Here is a 21172-nt window from a genome sequence, read left to right on the forward strand (position 1 = left end):
CCTTTATAGTATTACATTGTTTTACATATACAATTTTAAAATCTTACTTACATAAAATCTATAAATCTGCATAATATGATTAGGAATAGTCAGCATGGCTTTGTCAAAGGCAGGTCGTGCCTTACGAGCCTGATTAAATATTTTGAGGATGTGACTAAACATATTGATGAAGGTAAAGGTGTAGATGTAGTGTATATGGATTTTAGCAAGGCATTTGATAAGGTACCTCATGCAAGGCTTACTGAGAAAGTAAGGAGACATGGGATCCAAGGGGACATTGCTTTGTGGATGCAGAACTGGCTTGCCCACAGAAAGCAAGGAGTGGTTGTAGGTGGGTCATATTCTGCATGGAGGCTGGTGACCAGTGATGTACCTCAGGGATCTGTTCTGGGACCCCTACTCTTTGTGATTTTTATAAATGACCTGGATGTGGAAGTGGAGGGATGGGCTAGTAAACTTGCTGATGACACAAAGGTTGGGGGTGTTATGGATAGTGTGGAGGGCTGTCAGAGGTTACAGCGGGACATTGATAGGATGCAAAACTGGGCTGGGAAGTGGCAGATGGAGTTCAACCCAGATAAGTGTGAGGTGGTTCATTTTGGTAGGTCAAATATGATGGCAAAATATAGCATTAATGGCAAGACTCTTGGCAGTGTGGAGGATCAGAGGGATCTTGGGGTCCGAGTCCATAGGACACTCAAAGCAGCTGCACAGATTGACACTGTGGTTAAGAAGGCATACAGTGTATTAGCTTTCATCAAATGTGGGATTGACTTTAAGAGCCAAGAGGTAATGTTGCAGCGATATAGGACCCTGGTCAGACCCCACTTGAGTACTGACCTCAGTTCTGGTCATCTCACTACAGGAAGGGCGTGGAAACCATAGAAAGGGTGCAGAGGAGATTTACAAGGATGTTGCCTGGATTGGGGAGCATGCCTTATGAAAACAGGTTGAGTGAACTTGGCCTTTTCTCCTTGGAGCAAAGGAGGATGAGCGGTGACCTGATAGAGGTGTACAAGATAATGAGAGGCATTGATCATGTGGATAGTCAGAGGCTTTTTCCCAGGGCTGAAATGGCTAGCAAGAGAGGGCATAGTTTTAAGGTGCTTGGAAGCAGGTACAGAGGAGATGTCAGGGGTAAGCTTTTTATGCAGAGAGTGGTGAGTGCATGGAATGGGCTGCCTGCGACAGTGGTGAAGGTGGAAATGATAGGGTCTTTTAAGAGACTCCTAGATGGATACATGGAGCTTAGAAAAATAGAAAAATTGACTGCAATTTTTGAGCGGCTCCCAAAAGTCTATTCTAGAGACATTCAGCCCAGTCATCTTCGGATGCTCTGCAGAGACTCTTGAGTTGCCTCATGACACGCAGATTGCTCTGCATCTAGGAATGGTGGTGGCTAAGAAACTTATTTTTTTGACCTGGAAGTCGACTACTCCACCCACCTTCGCACACTGGCTCAAGGAGATGTTGTCTATTACACAAATGGAAAGATTGCGTCTGCACGAACGCAATACAGTACACAGAATACATTTGAGAGAATATGGGAACCCTTATTGGCTCAGTGTCATATTACCTCACAGTCATAGTGACCTTGACCTGTTTAGTCTCATGAGTGGGTGTGGTGCCTAACCAGATTTCTTTATTGATTTTGCTTTACATTGCTTCCGTGATGTCACTATTGTGTCAACTCTTTATCTGAAAGTTTATTTATTTAATCTTGTAAATTGTCTGGCAGCCTTTTTGCTTTTTTTGTTCTTGATTTGTTTTGTCTGTGCTCCACCTGGAGCTAGTTGTATTTCCTTTGAAGTATTTCCTGACAAAGGGTCTCAGCCTGAAACGTCGACTGCACCTCTTCCTACAGATGCTGCCTGGCCTGCTGCGTTCACCAGCAACTTTGATGTGTGTTGCTTGAATTTCCAGCATCTGCAGAATTCCTGTTGTTCGTATTTCCTCTGTATTGTTTTGAATGTCTTCAATTTACTTTGTCTTTGTAAGACTGAAAATTGTAAATGAAGTATTTTTTAAAAAAGAGGGCTATGGGTAAGCCTAGGTAGCTCTAAGATAAGGCCATGTCTGGCACAGCTTTGTGGGTTTTCTATGTTTCTATATTGCTATGCTTACTGTGAGCCAATTCTATCACAATTTTTATGTTTAGTGTACAGCATTTTCATCCAGGGATGACTTGTAACTCAGCTATTCATATAGAGAACACTTTGCTATTTCTTAAGTACAATATTATGATCCAAAATCTTGATGCTTTTACTTGACAGGTTTTGATAACCTAAATGCAGTTCATTGATAAATGGCCAAGGTTTTTTCCTTAGTGGCAGCAATCAGTGCGAGAGGTCATTCGTCGGTGACACAGTGTGAGGTTTAAAAAGAGCCCAGGTGCATTTTAGCTTTTTTTAATTGGGTGGCAATCAGCCAATAAAAAGGAGGAGTGAACAGAGCAGCCATTGTTGGAGCAGGCATTGTTGGAGTGGGCATTGTTAGAGTGGGCTTGCTTTGGCGACCAACAGCTCGGGCAAGCACACTGGAGCTTCTAAGTAAGTAAGAAAGTTTCCAGCAACTTTTCTTTTTCTGTTAATACATAGCTAGTGTGCTGAGAATGGAGCTGGTGGTAGTAGTATGTTCCTTGTGTGAGACGTGGGAAATCTGGGAGACCTCCTATCTCCCTGATAACTACATCAGTATGAAGTGCACAGAACTACAGCTCCTTAGAGGCCATGTTAAGGAACTAGAGCTGCAGCTCAATGACCTTCGTCTCACATGGGAGAATGAGGAGGTGATAGGCAGGAGATACAGGGAGGTAGGTTGCAGGAAGCAGGTACCTGTCAGGAGAGGGAAAGGGAATAGGTAACCAGTGCAGAGTACCCCTGTGACCATTCCCCTCAATAATATGTATACATCTTTGGATACTGTTGGTGGTGGGGGAAGGTGGGAGACAACCTACTGAGAGAATCTACAGCAACCAGGTCTCTGGCATTGAGTCTGGCTCTGTAGCTCAGAAGGGAAGGGTGAGAAGAGGGGTGCAGAAGTGATAGCAGATTCCATAATAAGAGGAACAGAAAGCAGATTCTGTGGTGAAAGAGACAGTGGGATGATATGTTGCCTCCCAGGTGCCAGGGTCAGGAATGTCTCAGACTGGGTCCACAGTAAACTAAAGGAGGGTGAACAGCCTGAATTCATGTACATATTGGGTACCAACGATGTAGGTAGGAAAAGAGAGGAGGTCCTGGAGAGAGAATATAGGGAGTTAGGCAGAAAGCTGAAAATCAGGGTAGTAAGTCCCGGATTGCTGCCTGTGCCATGCACCATTCAGGGTAAGCATAGGATGACTTGACAGATGAATGCATGGCTGAGGAATTGGCTTAGGAGGCAGGGTTTCAGATTTCTGGATCATTTGGATCTCTTCTGAGGAAGGTATGACCTGTAAAAAAAGGATGGGTTACACCTGAACCCAAGGGGGACCAGTATCCTTGCGAGAAGGTTTGCTAAAGCCGTTGCAGAGGGGTTAAACTAATTTGGCATGGGGATAGGAACTGGAGTGATAGGGCTGAGGATGGGGCAGTTGGTATACAAGTGCAGTGTTCAGTGAGACTGTAAGGAAGGACAGGAAGATAATAGGGCAGTCAGTGGGATGAGTTAAAGTGTAAAAGGGGACCAAAGTCAAAAAGTGTTTTGAATACAGAACTGAATTCAAATATTCATATATCTGAATGCATACAGAATAAGGTAGATGATCTTGTAGCACAGTTAGAGGTTGGCAGGTATGATGTTGTGGGCAGCTCTGAGTTGTGACTAAAGAAAGATCATAGATGGAAGTTTAACATCCAAGGATACTCATTGTTTCGAAAGGACAGGAAGGTTGGCAGAGGGGGTGGGGTGTCTTGACTGGTAAAAAATGAAATCAAATCCCTAGAAAAAAGTGACATAGGATCAGAAGATGTAGAATCCTTGAGGGTGGTGTGGAAATATATCTGTAACCCTGAAGACTTCATGAATTTGTGACTTTTGTAAAATGTAATGTAATGAAATGGGGTCTATGAAATCTCAAGGTGCTTTACTGGGTTGGGTGACAAAACTTGCAAGTGTTTGTGTTATATAGGAATAAACTATTTTCTTTGATGACAGGCAATTTGTTTTATGGCCAGATAGGATGCTGATAACAGGGCAAACAGGATGGAACTTCTAAACGCAAACATGAGGAAATCTGCAGATGCTGGAAATTCAAGCAACACACACAAAAAATGCTGGTGGAACACAGCAGGCCAGGCAGCATCTCTAGGAAGAGGTACAGTTGACGTTTTGGGCTGAGACCCTTCGTCAGGACTAACTGAAAGAAGAGATAGTAAGAGATTTGAAAGTGGGAGGGGGAGGGGAGATCTGAAATGATAGGAGAAGATAGGAGGGAGAGGGATGGAGCTAAGAGCTGGAAAGTTGATTGGCGAAAGGGATACGAGGCTGGAGAAGGGAGAGGATCATGGGACAGGAGGCCTAGGGAGAAAGAAAGGGGGAGGGGGAGGGAAGCCCAGAGGATGGGAAAGGAGTATAGTGAGAGGGACAGAGGGAGAAAAAAAGAGAGAATTTTTAAATAAATAAATAAATAATGGATGGGGTACGAAGGGGAGGTGGGGCATTAACGGAAGTTAGAGGGGTCAGTGTTCATGCCATCAGATTGGAGGCTACCCAGACAGAATATAAGGCGTTGTTTCTCCAACCTGAGTGTGGTTTCATCTTTACAGTAGAGGAGGCCATGGATAGACATATCAGAATGGGAATGGGACGTGGAATTAAAATATGTGGCCACTGGGAGAGCCTGCTTTCTCTGGTGGACAGAGCGTAGGAGTTCAGCGAAACGGTCTCCCAGCCTGCGTCGAGTCTCGCCAATATATAGAAGGCCACATCGGGAGCACCAGACACAGTATATCACCCCAGCTGACTCACAGGTGAAGTGTCACCTCACCTGGAAGGACTGTCTGGGGTCCTGAATGGTAGTGAGGGAGGAAGTGTAAGGGCATGTGTAGCACTTGTTCCACTTACAAGTGCCGGGAGGGAGATCGGTAGGAAGGGATGGGGGGGGGTACGAATGGACAAGGAAGTCGCGTAGGAAGTGATCCCTGTGGAAAGCAGGGGGGGGGGAGGGAAAGATGTGCTTAGTGGTGGGATCCCGTTGGAGGTGGCGGAAGTTATGTAGAATTATATGTTGGACCTGGAGGCTGGTGGGGTGGTAGGTGAGGACAAGGGGAACTCTATTCCTAGTGGGGTGGCGGGAGGATGGAGTGAGAGCAGATGTGCATGAAATGGGGGAGATGTGTTTGAGAGCAGAGTTGATGGTGGAGGAAGGGAAGCCCCTTTCTTTAAAAAAGGAGGACATCTCCTTCGTCCTGGAATGAAAAGCCTCATCCTGAGAGCAGATGTGGCAGAGATGGAGGAATTGCGAGAAGGGGATGGCATTTTTGCAAGAGACAGGGTGGGAAGAAGAATAGTCTAGGTAGCTGTGAGAGTCCGTAGGCTTATAGTAGACATCAAATTTTTCTCCCTCTGTCCCTTTCACTATACTCCTTGCCCATCCTCTGGGCTTCCCTCCCCTTTCCCCTTTCTTTCTCCCTCGTCCTCCAGTCCCATTATCCTCTCATATCCCTTTTGCCAATCAACTGTCCAGCTCTCAACTCCATCCCTCCCCCTTCTGTCTTCTCCTATCATTTCGGATCTCCCCTCCCTCTCCCACTTTCAAATCTCTTATTATCTCTTCTTTCAGTTAGTCCTGAGAAGGTTCTCTGCCAGAAACATCGACTGTACCTCTTCCTATAGATGCTGCCGAGCCTGCTGCGTTCACCAGCATTTTTTTTTGTGTGTGGAACTTCTAAAGATCAAATATGAGAACAAGATGAGGATGAAGATCGCAGAGGAATGTAATGTTATGGAATGGAGCAAACTGATCACCATTCTGTGTAAACAAAAGTATGAAAGTACTTTGGGTGAAATAGAAGATGGGAGCTATATTTCCAGACGAAACGTAGCTGCAGTTACATCTCCCCTTGCGAGTAAAATGATAAATGCATTAATAACGTGATCGGCTCCGAATTTGTTGTAGTTTGTACCCGCATATTGGAAGACCCAGCTGAGCGGTACACGGCAGAATTTGGAGGTTCCACCGAGACGCTTGTCTGGGTGCGACAGCGACTCGGGAAGGAAATTCCGAGGACAGGACAGCTTAGGGGAAAATAGGCCACCGAAGGAAAATTACGGTTTTTTTAACCCTTGGCAATTTGACTTCGGCTTTGTCTCGCTTTCGCCCTTTTCACTGCGATCAACGCTGTGATCTTGGGTGGATCAGTTTCTCTCGTCTCGATTCCGACACAGTCGGCGTGACGACAGAAACTTTGAATAAGGTAAGAGATCGACCTAGCGTCTGGGACGCGTGAAAATTTTCTGAGAAAGGAGATTAGTAAACTATCCAATCGCTAAAAGATGTCAGGAACACCGGGCGCCGGAACTAAATGCTGAACGTTGTAGCGAAAACTGGTAAGTTGTTAGAATATTGGTAAACGTAAATATAACAAATTAATAATGAAGTAAAAGACGGGATAGGGTGCGTCTTTCCCTGATCCTGAACAAGAAACCAGTACATGGAAAGAAAAAAAAAGTAACACTGGAAATAATACAAAGTGTTTAAAACAGATACAAAAGCTGCAGAGCCAACCTGTTGCACAGAGAGGAATAACATTTGTTTTGGGATCTGAAGGAGGGGAAGAGGATTAATATGGAAATATGGATTGGAACGATGCAACAGATAAGGTGACCAGATATGGTTATGACGAGGATCCTTCCCCCCCACCCCCCCTCCGTTACTATCAGAGAGGGGGGGGGAGGCAATAAAAACCAAAAAAAAAATGCCCCATTCCCCTCATTCAGGGTACAGCAGCTAGAGGGATTTTGTTAAGGATATTGGGATATGTGTGTCCATGGATGATTCTAGAATGTAGAGCATTCTGTGGGCCGGATCGCGTATTAACGAGCGGACGGTGGGCCAGATAAATGCCATAAAAACTTGAAATATGGGAATTATCCATTTAAATACATATAGTTATGTTTTGCCTCAAATTAATGAATAACGCATGCTAGAAAATCATTTGTGTTTAACCAAGGATGCTAATTAGTAATCAAAGAACTCAGTTTAGTTGCAATTTATTTCAATCAAGGCATCTTTTGAATCTATTAAAAGGACACAAAGAATCTTTAAACATAAAACGTATGAACATGATGCATTGAATGGTGGTAAATTAAGTATAATACAAAAAATTTTAATGCAAACAGTCGATAAATCAATGTGAAACTTGATGCTGTTTGTTGATTGAAAGTTTTCTCAATATTGGGTGTCAGACTTGTTGATGCCAAAAGCAAGACATTATCCAGGTGGGCATCAATTAATCTTGTTCTCAAATCGTTCTTGGTATGCTTCATTTTTGAAAATAATTGCTCACACAGGTAAGTGTTGCCAAACAATGATGCCATCTTTTTTTGCATGGTCCACTAAGTTAGGATACTTCCCACTTGGATGAATATGTTTTCTATAGAAGTCAAAAATTGCAATTCGTTGCAGGTATCCCTGAAACAACTTTTAACATCTGCTGACATTTCTTCAACTCGCTGTGTGATCGTTCTTGCTGACGGGCTGATAGATGCAAATAAAGATTTCTTTTCAGGACAAACAATATCCACCACTGCCAGTAAACATTCTTTGACAAACTCTCCATCTGTAAAAGGCTTCATCTTTTCTGCAACACGTTTTGAGACTTCGTAGCTAGCACGGGTATTTCCTTCATTTTCACTGCTTTTCTTGGCAAAAAATGACGTTCGTTTTCCGAAACTAGCCTTCATTCATTCAACTTCACCTTTCCTTGCTTGCCCAGTAAACTTGTTAAAATTTCCACTATGGTGGGTCTCGTAACGTCACCTGATATAGAAACATAGAAACATAGAAAATAGGTGCAGGAGTAGGCCATTCGGCCCTTCGAGCCTGCACCGCCATTTATTATGATCATGGCTGATCATCCAACTCAGAACCCAGCCTTCCCTCCATACCCCCTGACCCCTGTAGCCACAAGGGCCATATCTAACTTCCTTTTAAACATAGCTAATGAACTGGCCTCAACAGTTTGCTGTGGCAGAGAATTCCACAGATTCACCACTCTCTGTGTGAAGAAGTTTTTCCTAATCTCGGTCCTAAAAGGCTTCCCCACTATCCTCAAACTGTGGCCCCTCGTTCTGGACTTCCCCAACATAGGGAACAATCTTCCTGCATCTAGCCTGTCCAATCCCTTTAGGATCTTATACGTTTCAATCAGATCCCCCCTCAATCTTCTAAATTCCAACGAGTACAAGCCCAGTTCATCCAGTCTTTCTTCATATGAAAGTCCTGCCATCCCAAGAATCAATCTGGTGAACCTTCTTTGTACTCCCTCTATGGCAAGGATGTCTTTTCTCAGATTAGGGGACCAAAACTGCACACAATACTCCAGGTGTGGTCTCACCAAGGCCTTGTACAACTGCAGTAGTACCTCCCTGCTCCTGTACTCGAATCCTCTCGCTATAAATGCCAGCATACCGTTCGCCTTTTTCACCGCCTGCTGTACCTGCATGCCCACTTTCAATGACTGGTGTATAATGACACCCAGGTCTCGTTGCACCTCCCCTTTTCCTAATCGGCCACCATTCAGATAATAATCTGTTTTCCTATTTTTGCCACCAAAGTGGATAACTTCACATTTATCCACATTAAATTGCATCTGCCATGAGTTTGCCCACTCACCCAACCTATCCAAGTCACCCTGCATCCTCTTAGCATCCTCCTCACTGCTAACACTGCCACTCAGCTTCATGTCATCCGCAAACTTGGAGATGCTGCATTTAATTCCCTCATCCAAGTCATTAATATATATTGTAAACAACTGGGGTCCCAGCACTGAGCCTTGCGGTACCCCACTAGTCACCGCCTGCCATTCTGAAAAGGTCCCGTTTATTCCCACTCTTTGCTTCCTGTCTGCTAACCAATTCTCCACCCACACCAATACCTTACCCCCAATACCGTGTGCTTTAAGTTTGCACACTAATCTCCTGTGTGGGACCTTGTCAAAAGCCTTTTGAAAATCCAAATATACCACATCCACTGGTTCTCCCCTATCCACTCTACTAGTTACATCCTCAAAAAATTCTATGAGATTCGTCAGACATGATTTTCCTTTCACAAATCCATGCTGACTTTGTCCGATCATTTCACCGCTTTCCAAATGTGCTGTTATCACATCCTTGATAACTGACTCCAGCAGTTTCCCCACCACCGACGTTAGGCTAACCGGCCTATAATTCCCCGGTTTCTCTCTCCCTCCTTTTTTAAAAAGTGGGGTTACATTAGCCACCCTCCAATCCTCAGGAACTAGTCCAGAATCTAACGAGTTTTGAAAAATTATCACTAATGCATCCACTATTTCTTGGGCCACTTCCTTAAGCACTCTGGGATGCAGACCATCTGGCCCTGGGGATTTATCTGCCTTCAATCCCTTCAATTTACCTAACACCACTTCCCTACTAACATGTATTTCGCTCAGTTCCTCCATCTCACTGGACCCTCTGTCCCTTACTATTTCTGGAAGATTATTTATGTCCTCCTTAGTGAAGACAGAACCAAAGTAATTATTCAATTGGTCTGCCATGTCCTTGCTCCCCATAATCAATTCACCTGTTTCTGTTTGCAGGGGACCTACATTTGTCTTTATCAGTCTTTTCCTTTTTACATATCTATAAAAGCTTTTACAGTCCGTTTTTATGTTCTCTGCCAGTTTTCTCTCATAATCTTTTTTCCCCTTCCTAATTAAGCCCTTTGTCCTCCTCTGCTGAACTCTGAATTTCTCCCAGTCCTCAGGTGAGCCACTTTCTCTGGCTAATTTGTATGCTACTTCTTTGGAATTGATACTATCCCTAATTTCTCTTGTCAGCCACGGGTGCACTACCTTCCTTGATTTATTCTTTTGCCAAACTGGGATGAACAATTGTTGTAGTTCATCCATGCAACCTTTAAATGCCTGCCATTGCATATCCACCGTCAATCCTTGAAGTGTCATTTGCCAGTCTATCTTAGCTAATTCATGTCTCATACCTTCAAAGTTACCCCTCTTTAAGTTCAGAACCTTTGTTTCTGAATTAACTACGTCACTCTCCATGTTAATGAAGAATTCCACCATATTATGGTCACTCTTACCCAAGGGGCCTCTCACGACAAGATCGCTAATTAACCCTTCCTCATTGCTCAAAACCCAGTCCAGAATAGCCTGCTCTCTAATCGGTTCCTCGACATGTTGGTTCAAAAAACCATCCCGCATACATTCCAAGAAATCCTCTTCCTCAGCACCTTTACCAATTTGGTTCACCCAGTCTACATGTAGATTGAAGTCACCCATTATAACTGCTGTTCCTTTATTGCACACATTTCTAATTTCCTGTTTGCCACCTTCTTCACAGCAACATTTTCTAGGCAAATGAGACAAGCTGGTTTCCCAGCTTGCTGGATGAAGAAGTAATCTAGTGTCCAAATGTCTTGGAGATTTCGGCACTCAGTGTCTACCTTCCTGCGTTTTGCATTCATTGCCATTGGAATTTTTTCCTTCGATTTTATTTCGAAACCCGAGTTATTCAACAAGGATCGTAGCCCGTGTAAATATCTGGATATTTAGCGTGGATTTCTTGTTAAAACACAGTGATGCTGTTTCTGTTAACGATCCCATCTGAAAACCTGCACCTAATACATATTAATAAGGTAGTCTTCCTTCCCGTCAGTCGTATATTGTATACCGGTGTTTGGTTTGGCACAAAACGGAACCTGGGGCCAGTGTAACAAGACGCCATGCATGTCCATCAGTGTGGTCGCGTGAAACACCCAGGATAAGGAAAAGTCGCTCGCGAGCCGGGTAAGCATAGTATCCCAATATTTGCTCGTGGGCCCGTCAAAAGACCTTCGCGGGCCGGATCTGGCCCGCGGTCCGTAGGTTGCCTACCCCTGATCCAGAGAGTTGTTCCAAGTAATTAGTTACCAGAGAGCAATACACAGTTTTGAGGCAATCTGTATTTTGTCGTGTTTTGTCGTGTAAACTGCGAACAGAAGAAGGCAAGGAGTTTGACCCCAGGACCCTTTACTCATGCAGCAGGTGGATCACCCCCAGTCGACTTCCCCAAGCAAAGAAACCCGCGAGCAGGACTCCCTCTACCTTTTACATAAACTAGCTAAGGAAGATCATGAAGTATCAAAGCAGCAACTCCAGATCGTGCAGCCACTTCGAGGTTACTTATCTGGGACATACCCACCCTATCCCAAGATACAAAGTCAATGATTAAGATTCGAACTGAAGCAATAGCCAAAGTCACGAAACCAAGGGCTCGTGGGGAAACGAAACATTTCCTGGGGTTGACTGGGTATTGTAGACAGTGGGTTTTAGATTATGCCGCTGTTGTTAAGCCCCTCCAGAAAATACCCCTTCCCAGTCAACCAGACTACCCCAGAAGCGGAGGAAGCATTTGAATGTATAAAAGACGCAATGATATCTGCCTCCCAGACTGTCAGAAGGAGTTTCACCTTTTGTTCACCATGAGTGGTTTGTTCGGCTCATTTTGACTCAGAATTACAGGGAAAGACAAAGGCCAACTGTTTATTTTAGAGTTCAGACCCAATAGCCAGAGGTTTATCGGTTTGTCCCCCAGCAGTGGCAACCTCTTGCCTTACTGTTCAGTACATGCTGACTCGCTGTGTCGCGTAGATACCTTACCCTCGCTAGGTCAACGACGTGCGAAATCGAGTTATCGATGATCCCGAATGTTAGAATTACTCGCTGTGCAACTCTTTCCCCGCGGAGGAAGGCGGCGACCCACGCTGCTCTGAAACTGTTACACGTGAACCAATACTATTTCGTAAGCACCTTACTGATCCTCCTATTGTTAAATCCGAGTTAATGATCGTCGTTGACAGTTCGGCTTTAGGTGACGATCTGGGAAAAGCTGGGTTGTAAGTAGCACGGTGAGGCTTCACCCCGAGAAAACGGATTGCGGCCCCAGACAAACTGGACCCAGGTACCGTACCGTGGATTGCCGGATGAGTTCACAAGTTCACACATGCGGGCAGGGGGGAATGATTGATTAATTAATTGAACTAAACTTGGCATGGCCCTGGAGTATCTCAAGTAGCGGAACAAATCTGTAGACAATTTATGAGATGTGAGATGTACCTTCAAAATCCCGGGAAAATGGCATAATTAACAGGGGTTCGTACCCTGCCATCAGATGGCCTATTTTAACACTTAGATATATACTTTATTGAATTGTCTTAATGTAAAGGGTGTTAGTATGTATTAGTCATTATTGATGAGTTCTCACGATGGTGTGAAGCATTTCCTTGTGGAAAGAATGGAGCAGTCACAGTAGCGAAATGTTTGTTAAGGAAAATAATCCCGTGATTTGGGATTAGTACCTATTACACTGGTAAAAGAATTTGGAGAAGTATGCAAAGCCTTACGGGTGAATCAACTTCCATTCTCAGACAGCCTAGTGCAAAGGACGAACGGTACAATTTAAGAATAGGCTTGGCTAAATGCGTGAGGAAGCGGTACTAAAGCAACCATCAGCACACGCTGAATGGCCGTTGTTCGTCCATTGTCGTCGATGAAGACCTCGACACCATTATGATGATGATGATGGTGGTAGTGGCAAGACAAGAGTCTAGACGGCTGGAGATGGGACTAGGCGCTGTGGATGACCAGGATGTCTTCTGTGTCTTGTCGTTCTCTGCACGCTGAATACGACGATACAGCCCCCAGAGACTCTATACAGCCGTTAAGGCAAGAGAAAAGCCATTGTTCTCACTGTAAAAAGGTGCCTAACTACATGAACAAAAAAACGAGTCCTAAAGACAGCAGTTGGATTAGCGCTTGTCTTTTCTCTGACAGATGCAATTGACAGGAACATTTTCTTGCGATTGACTTGCAAATGTAGAAACAGCACCAGTGTCCTAAACTGCTGGGTTTGAATGGATGTCCAGGCACGTGGAACTGTAATGTAACGAAATGGGATCTATGAAAGCCCAAGGTGCTTTGTTGGTTTGGGTGAGCAAACCTACAAATGTTTGTGTGTACAATAATAAATGCATTAATAATGTGATCCACTGATTTGCTGTAGTTCGTTTCTTTATATTGGAAGACCTAGCTGAACTGTACACGCCAGTAGTGTTAAGAAATTACAAGGGTAAAAAGACCCCGATGGGAGTTACATGCAGGCCTCTGATCAGTAGCCAGAATGACGGCTACAAATTACGATGGGAAATGGACAAGGCATAGAACCATAGAACCATAGAAACTACAGCACAGAAACAGGCCCTCTGGCCCTTCTTGGCTGTGCCGAACCATTTTCTGCCTAGTCCCACTGACCTGCACACGGACCATATCCCTCCATACACCTCCCATCCATGTATCTGTCCAATTTATTCTTAAATGTTAAAAAAGAACCCGCATTTACCACCTCGTCTGGCAGCTCATTCCACACTCCCACCACTCTCTGTGTGAAGAAGCCCCCCCTAATGTTCCCTTTAAACTTTTCCCCCCTCATCCTTAACCCATGTCCTCTGGTTTTTTTCTCCCCTTGCCTCAGTGGAAAAAGCCTGCTTGCATTCACTATCTATACCCATCATAATTTTATATACCTCTATCAAATCTCCCCTCATTCTTCTACGCTCCAGGGAATAAAGTCCTAACCTATTCAACCTTTCTCTGTAACTGAGTTTCTCAAGTCCCGGCAACATCCTTGTAAACCTTCTCTGCACTCTTTCAACCTTATTTATATCCTTCCTGTAATTTGGTGACCAAAACTGAACACAATACTCCGGATTCGGCCTCACCAATGCCTTATACAAGCTCATCATAACATTCCAGCTCTTATACTCAATACTACGATTAATAAAGGCCAATGTACCAAAAGCTCTCTTTACGACCCTATCTACCTGTGATGACACTTTTAGGGAATTTTGTATCTGTATTCCCAGATCCCTTTGTTCCACTGCACTCCTCAGTGCCCTACCATTAACCCTGTATGTTCTACGTTGGTTTGTCCTTCCAACGTGCAATACCTCACACTTGTCAGTATTAAACTCCATCTGCCATTTTTCAGCCCATTTTTCCAGCTGGTCCAAGTCCCTCTGCAGGCTCTGAAAACCTTCCTCACTGTCTACTACACCTCCAATCTTTGTATCATCAGCAAACTTGCTGATCCAATTTACCACATTATCATCCAGATCATTGATATAGATGACAAATAACAATGGACCCAGCACTGATCCCTGTGGCACACCACTAGTCACAGGCCTCCACTCAGAGAAGCAATTCTCTACTACCACTCTCTGGCTTCTTCCATCGAGCCAATGTCCAATCCAATTTACCACCTCTCCATGTATACCTAGCGACTGAATTTTCCTAACTAACCTCCCATGCGGGACCTTGTCAAAGGCCTTTCTGAAGTCCATGTAGACAATATCCACTGCCTTCCCTTCATCCATGTAAAAAGGACAATGCTGTGATCATCGTGGAGGTTTTCAACATGCAGGTAGATTGGGAAAATCCCGTTGGTGTTGGATCCCAAAAGAGGGAATTTGTAGAATGCCCTCAAGATGGCTTTTTAATGCAGCTCATGCCTGACCCCACCAGGAGAACGGCAGTTCTGTCCACAACTTTAGCCATCTTCAACGGGATCCTACCTCTAAACACATCTTTACTACTGTGCCACCTCCCCCCCCCCATTTTCCACAGGGACTGCTCCCTCCATGATTCCATTCATCCCTCTCCACTAATCTCCCTCCTGCCATTTACCCCCTGCAAGCAGAGGAAGTGCTACACTTGCCCATTTACCTCCCTTCAAGTCTGTTCAGGTGAGGCAGAACTTCACCTGCAAGTCTCTTGGGGTCACCTATGGTATCCCGTGCACCCAACGCAACCTCCTGTACATTAGTGAGACCCAACATAGATTGGGGGACCATTTTGTCAAGCTCCATTTGCAACAATTTTCCCAGTGGCTAACCATTTTAATTCCAATCTCCACCCCATTCCCACAAGTAGTCCCACGGCCTGCTCTACTGCCACAATGAGGCCACTCTCCAGTTGGAGGAGCAACACCTCATATTCTGTCTGGATAGCCTCCAAATTGATAGCATGAATATTGGTTTCTCCAACTCTTGGTAATTTTTCCCTCATACCCTTCCCTTGTTTTCCATTTTCCACACACTGGCTCCTCTCTTTCTTCTTCTCCTCTCACCCATCTACCACCCAATGGTGACCACCCCCCACCCTTCACTTTCTCCTATGGTCTACTCTGTCAGATTCCTTCTCCAGCCCTTTAGCTTTTGCACCTGTGATCTGCTAGCTTCTTACTTCATCACCCCTCCCTCACCTACCTGGCCTCACCTGTCACCTTATTCTTTCCTCTCCCCCACCTTCTTATTCTGGCTTCACACCTCTTCCTTTCCAGTCCTGATCAAGGGTCTTGGCCCACAATGTTAACTGTTCATTCAGTTCCATAGATACTGCCTGACCTGCTGAATTCCTCCAGCATTTTGGATGGGTTATTCTGGATTTCCAGCATCTGCAGAATTTTTGTTTGTAATTTAGTTCATCATTGGATAAAACTTAAAACACGGATCTTTTAGCATCACAATTTATAAACTTGCTCATGCTGATTTAGTACAATTTTTTGTGCTAAGAAGCACAATTACATGAATTAAAATATTTTGTTTAGAAATTAATATTTCAGGTCAAAGACCCCTCAACCCAAAACATTTAACATTTAATGAAGCTTATCTTAGGCTCTTAATAGAAATGGCTACTGTGCTGGATTGGTTTTAAGACTGAGGAAAATTTCAATAGATTAGAAAATAACAACCATAACTCCTGAATGCAGAACCGGAAACTGGAATGAGACAAACAGGAAAATACAAGTTTGTTAGCTTAACAATCTGTCAGAGAAATTGTTAGGGGGCAGAGTCAACAGTTTTGTTAAAACGGAAAACATGTTTGATTAGTTTTGCATTAGTAAAGTGGATCCACTGTACAGGGATACCCAAAATGTACTTGAGATGGTGCCACTTAAAAGAATATTCTGGAAAATAATATAGGAGGTAGCATTAGTGAGAAAGATTTTGGCTGTCAAGCAGAGCAGACATAAATGGGTCTCTTTATCATAGACAAGGAGGTACAGTGTGACACAGGGATCATCTTAGGCTCCCTATTTATACAAATTATTCTTCTAATGAGGCACATTTGCCAAATTGCTGTTGATGGCAAGATAGTGAAAATCAGTTTTGAAATCAACATTGCAGCTACAAAGGAAAATAGATTGATCGATAAATGTCCAGAAAATCTGGCAAATGCAGTATTCTGTGGGGAAAATGTGTTTTTTTTTAAAAATCTATACTAAAAAGAACCAAGTAGTCTTATTATTTACTGGTGAGGGATTCCGGCAATCAGAGATGTAGGTGCCCTAGTGCACGATTTACAAATGATTGCGGTTGAGCTGTAGCAAGAGGTTAGGAAAGCTAAAAATGCCATTTATTGGTAGGAGGGAGCATTCAAAACAAAAATAGTGTGCTTTAGTTACCCAGTGAGGCCATATCAGGTGTACAGCGTACAGGACCGGTCATTTTGAGAAGATGTCAATGTATTAAAAGCATCTTGGAGAAGCTTTACTAGATTAATACCTGGATTGGGCAGGTTACTTTATGAGGAAAGGTTGCACAGGCCAGGCACTTTTTAAAAAAATTTCTGCTGGAGATAAAAAAAAAGTGATTGGGGTCTTGACAGGATGAATGTGGAATCCAGATTTCCTCTTGTGGGAGAATCCAGGATTTGGTGTCACTGTTTAAAAATGAGGGTGCTCATTTAAGACAGAGCTGAAGCACATTTTCTTCTGAGGGCCCCAAAAGTCTTTTAAAAGCAGAGGATGAAAGGTTACTATGGGCAGACATGAATTTGGAATTGAAAGAGAAGTTTCAATCAGATGAGCCATAATCTTATTAATTGCTGGAGAAGGATTGAGTGGCCATGTTATCTACGATTCACACATGTTTATCAATTAAACAATAGGGTCTTTTAAGAGCCTCTTAGGTACATGGAGCTTAGAAAAATAAAGGGCTGCGCTAGGGAAATTCCAGGTAGTTTCTAGAGTGGGTTACATGGTCAGCACAACACTGTGGGCTGAAGGGCCTGTAATGTGTTGTAGATTTCTATGTTACATGTTGAGAGTTATTTTGAAAGGCATGGGAGAAAGGTATTTGCATTTAGCCTATAGCTTTTAATAAGCATTAAAAAAAATAGGACACTCATTAACAAGAATGAGAGTGTGGTTTTCTGTATATAAACATTATTTATATTCTGCATTTATAGTACATTTTAGTTGAACTTTGATATAAAAGCATTGCTGTGAATTTTGGTTAAGTTGTGTCAAATATGACTGTAGACATTTAGAATGGAAGCCCTACCGTTAATTCAGCAGTTGCTATGTCTGACCAGCAGATGATCGTATGGCCCAGACCAAGGGTTCTTCTAAGAAGTTTATCTACAGCCTATTAGCAAGAAACACAATATAAGTTTAAATGTCTTCTGCAGGATGTACAAAGAGTTGGACTTTTATTGATAAATATTAGGGTAGCTAATTGGACAGCAGGCTGGAAGACAACCTACATGCACTGGAGATGGAAATGAGCTGCGATTCCAGGGCACCACGTGGTCAGGTAGCCCGGTGGCCAGCTCCTCAGGGAGGTCACAGTCCTCAGAATTTCTACAGAGGGGAAATATCATGCTCTGCAATTGTCTGTCTCAGTCCTCCTAAGTAACAGTAAAAGATCAGATCAGAGAACTTTGTATATCATTGTGTAGATTCACTGGCTCTTGCCTAATACAGGAGACACCTGCCCCACCGGAAAGCCTTGTCAAAGATGGCTCTGGAGTGAGTTGAGTGCAAGTGATGCTGAAGTCAAGATATTTTCTTGGATGCTTTGCACTTAAAACCCAAAAATCTCTGCAGTCATGGTTTACTTCAGTTCCATTGTCAACACACTCAGTAGCTTTTCTCAAAACAAGTACAGTTTCCCATATGAAGCAAGACAGTTTAGCAACCAGCTTGGAGCAGTCACTGCTATCTCTTAGCTTTCGTAGTCAGTGAATGGGCTAACTTTGTCAAGTTCTTAATGAGACCCTCTCGTTTCCGCAAGGTTAACTTTTCTTCTTCAAGATGTTTCAGCTTTTGGTGTATTTCTGTTGGGAAGTAAAAAGAAACATAGGTGAAATCTGTCCATACAACACCTTTCACATCCAACGTAATTTTAACTCTGATTAGATTTAAAAAGATGACAGCTAATTTATGCACAGAAATATTCCACATAAATGGCTGTACAAAATGTTTTAATATCTTGTTTAAGATACAAGCATTAGCCTAACATTTCTCTGCAAATGGTGTTACCTGATGTGCTGAATTGAAACACTTCCTGTTTCAAGTTCAGAGTTCAAGCGGTTGGTTCTTACCTGATTTAAAATCTGACATGATGTCTTGAAGTGAATTCATAGTCAGAAGTATTGCCCATGCAATCTCATAGTCTGAAAAGTGTAAATAAGTAAATATAAACAAGCAGCATACACGATGAGAGAAACAGAACATTTCAAAGAAAGGGGAAAGTTAGCAACCTAGAATGTTAACCATTTCTTCCCTCACAGTTGTTACTTAACCTGACTTGGAGTATTTTGTTTTTATTGAAAGTACAATTGTGTAAACTTCCTGAATCTTAAGAATGAAGTAATTTTTCTGTTCAAGTTAAATTCAAAATCATCAGTAAACTTGAGAATTGTCTAATTCACACACAGAGGCAGAGATAAGCCAGCTGGCTTCTCATTGCCACTTTCCTGCATGGGCTTGTTACCATTAATCTCTAAAAATCTTAACTACGTTCTTTCAAGCTTCTTGCTCTGTAGCTGCCTGTGAGCAGACAAATCTCAGGTTATATAATATATCCATTCTTTGATAATAAATCTACTTTGAATAAATATGATCTGTGGCTGAGCCTCCACCACTTTTGGAGGAAAGATTCCAAAGATTTACTGCCCTTGGGGTTGTTATCTCCATTCTGAATGGCTAATCCCTTATCTTGACTCCCACCCAAACATGCCCAAGTGGAGAAAATGCGCTCCACCAAATGTGGGCACATTCAGTTCGAATCAAGCAAACTATTGCCCTAGATTAACTAAAATCTGCAGGGGCCCAGAGAGAGATCATTTAATGTGTCTGGCTTTCAATTAACATGTCTGTATATTTTTGGGGAACACTTGCGGCATTGCAGTTTCTGTCAAACCAAGATTTACACAGAGTATATGGTTTGTTAGACCTCATAGCAATTAAATAAAAAAAATTATAACAAGATACAAAATCAACAGAGTATTTTGTAAAGAAAAAGAAAGTCATTCCTTTTAGACAGATTTTTGATTGCAGTAGATACGTGTTGACGTCAATTCCAGTTGAGCCACAGAGTTTGACTCCTTTACTAAGCTTAAAAACATGAGTACGAAAACTGACAGAAAAGAGAGGGAAACAGTTGCTATTACAAGTCAATAACTGGCAAGGCGTAGGGGCAGGTTTTAAGTAAATACAGAGGAGAGGAAAGGTCTGATGAGGTGAGAAACAGAAGAGATAAAATAACAAAATGAATGATATTCAGAAATGAAAAATGGCAGGATCTACTTCCGATGTTAAATTGTTATACTAGGTGTTGCATCCAGAAGACTATGAGTAAAGATACTATTCCTTCAAAGTTGCTATCTAGTATAGGTGACAATGGGCAGGGAGAACAAAATGACAAGTGACTGTAAGCTTGTAAACTTGCAGAGGGGTTCTGCAAATAAATCATCTTATCAAAGCTGATCAATGATACCAGCGCCTCTAATTTTCTGACCAGAGCAACAGATCCACAGAGGGAGCCATCTCAATGGCTCTCCACTCAACCCTGGAACATCTGGACAGTGAAGATGCATACATCAAGATGCTCTTTCATTGACCACAGCTCCACATGCAATACCATCATCCCCTCAAAACTAATCAATAAGCTCCAAGAACCTTGGCCTCAATACCTTCTTGTGCAATTGGATCCTGGATTTCCTCACTTGTAGACCCCAGTCAGTTCGGATCAGCAACAACATCTTCTCCATGATCTCCATCAGCACAGGAGCACCACAAGGCCCTGTGCTTAACCCCCTGTTCTACTCACTTTACACTTATGACTGTGAGGCTAAGCACAGCTCCAATGCCGTATTTAAGTTTGCTGATGACACCACAGTCATGGGCTGAATCGAAGGTGGCGATGAATCAGGATATAGGAGGGAGATTGAAAATCTGGCTGAGTGGTGCCACAACAACAAACCTCTCACTCAATGTCAGCAAGACCAAGGGGCTGATTATTGACCTCAGGAGAAGGAAACCAGAGATCCATAAGTCTATTCTCATCAAGAGGATCAGAGGTAGAGAGGGTTAGCAACTTTAAGTCCCTTGGTGTTACTATTTCAGAGTACCTGTCCTAGGCTCAGCACATAAGTACAATGACAAAGAAAACAAGACAATGCCTCTACTTTGTTTGTGGAGATTCAGCATACATACAACTTGGAAAAACTTCTATAGATGTGTAGTGGAGAGTATATTGACTGGTTGCATCACAGCCTGGTATGGAAACACCAATGCCCTTGAATGAAAAATCCTACAAAAAGTAGTGGATACAGTCCAGTCCATCACGGGTAAAGCCCTCCCCACCATTGAGCACACCTACACGAAACGTTGTCACGGGAAAGCAGCATCCATCATCAGGGACCCCACCACCCAAGACATGCTCTCTTCTCGCTACTACCATTGGGATGAAGGTACAAGAGCCTCAGGACTCACACCACCAGGTTCAGAAACAGTTGTTACCCCTCAACCATCGGGCTCTTGAACCAAAGGGAATAACTTCACTCGCCCCATCATTGGAAGGTTCCCACAACCTATGGGCTCACTCTTCATCTCATGTTCTCAATATTTATTGCTTATTTATTATTATTATTGTTTCTTTTTTTGC

At 43.1% G+C, this 21172-nt stretch overlaps 1 protein-coding gene across 4 annotated transcripts in view; it reads right to left on the minus strand.

Annotated features, from left to right (window-relative positions):
- Positions 1-983: 983 nt before the first annotated feature.
- The window catches only part of phf11 (PHD finger protein 11), a 65737-nt gene continuing 45548 nt past the window's right edge, over positions 984-21172 (minus strand). The window contains exons 15-18 of one of the 4 annotated variants that reach the window (XR_010018365.1): positions 18606-18677; positions 17766-18338; positions 17564-17647; positions 984-1999 (exon numbers count right to left, since the gene is read on the minus strand). Coding sequence is in view for 2 of the 4 variants with exons in the window: in XM_063051111.1 (XP_062907181.1) it covers positions 18220-18338; positions 18606-18677 (191 nt within the window). In the remaining 2 variants the exon portion in view is untranslated. Of the gene's footprint in view, positions 2000-14872; positions 18339-18605; positions 18678-21172 lie in introns of those variants that run through there. The other 3 variants (XR_010018364.1, XM_063051111.1, XM_063051109.1) reach the window with 3 other exon arrangements.

Source organism: Mobula hypostoma, chromosome 6 (assembly GCF_963921235.1).
Source record: "Mobula hypostoma chromosome 6, sMobHyp1.1, whole genome shotgun sequence".
Lineage (NCBI taxonomy): Eukaryota > Metazoa > Chordata > Chondrichthyes > Myliobatiformes > Myliobatidae > Mobula > Mobula hypostoma.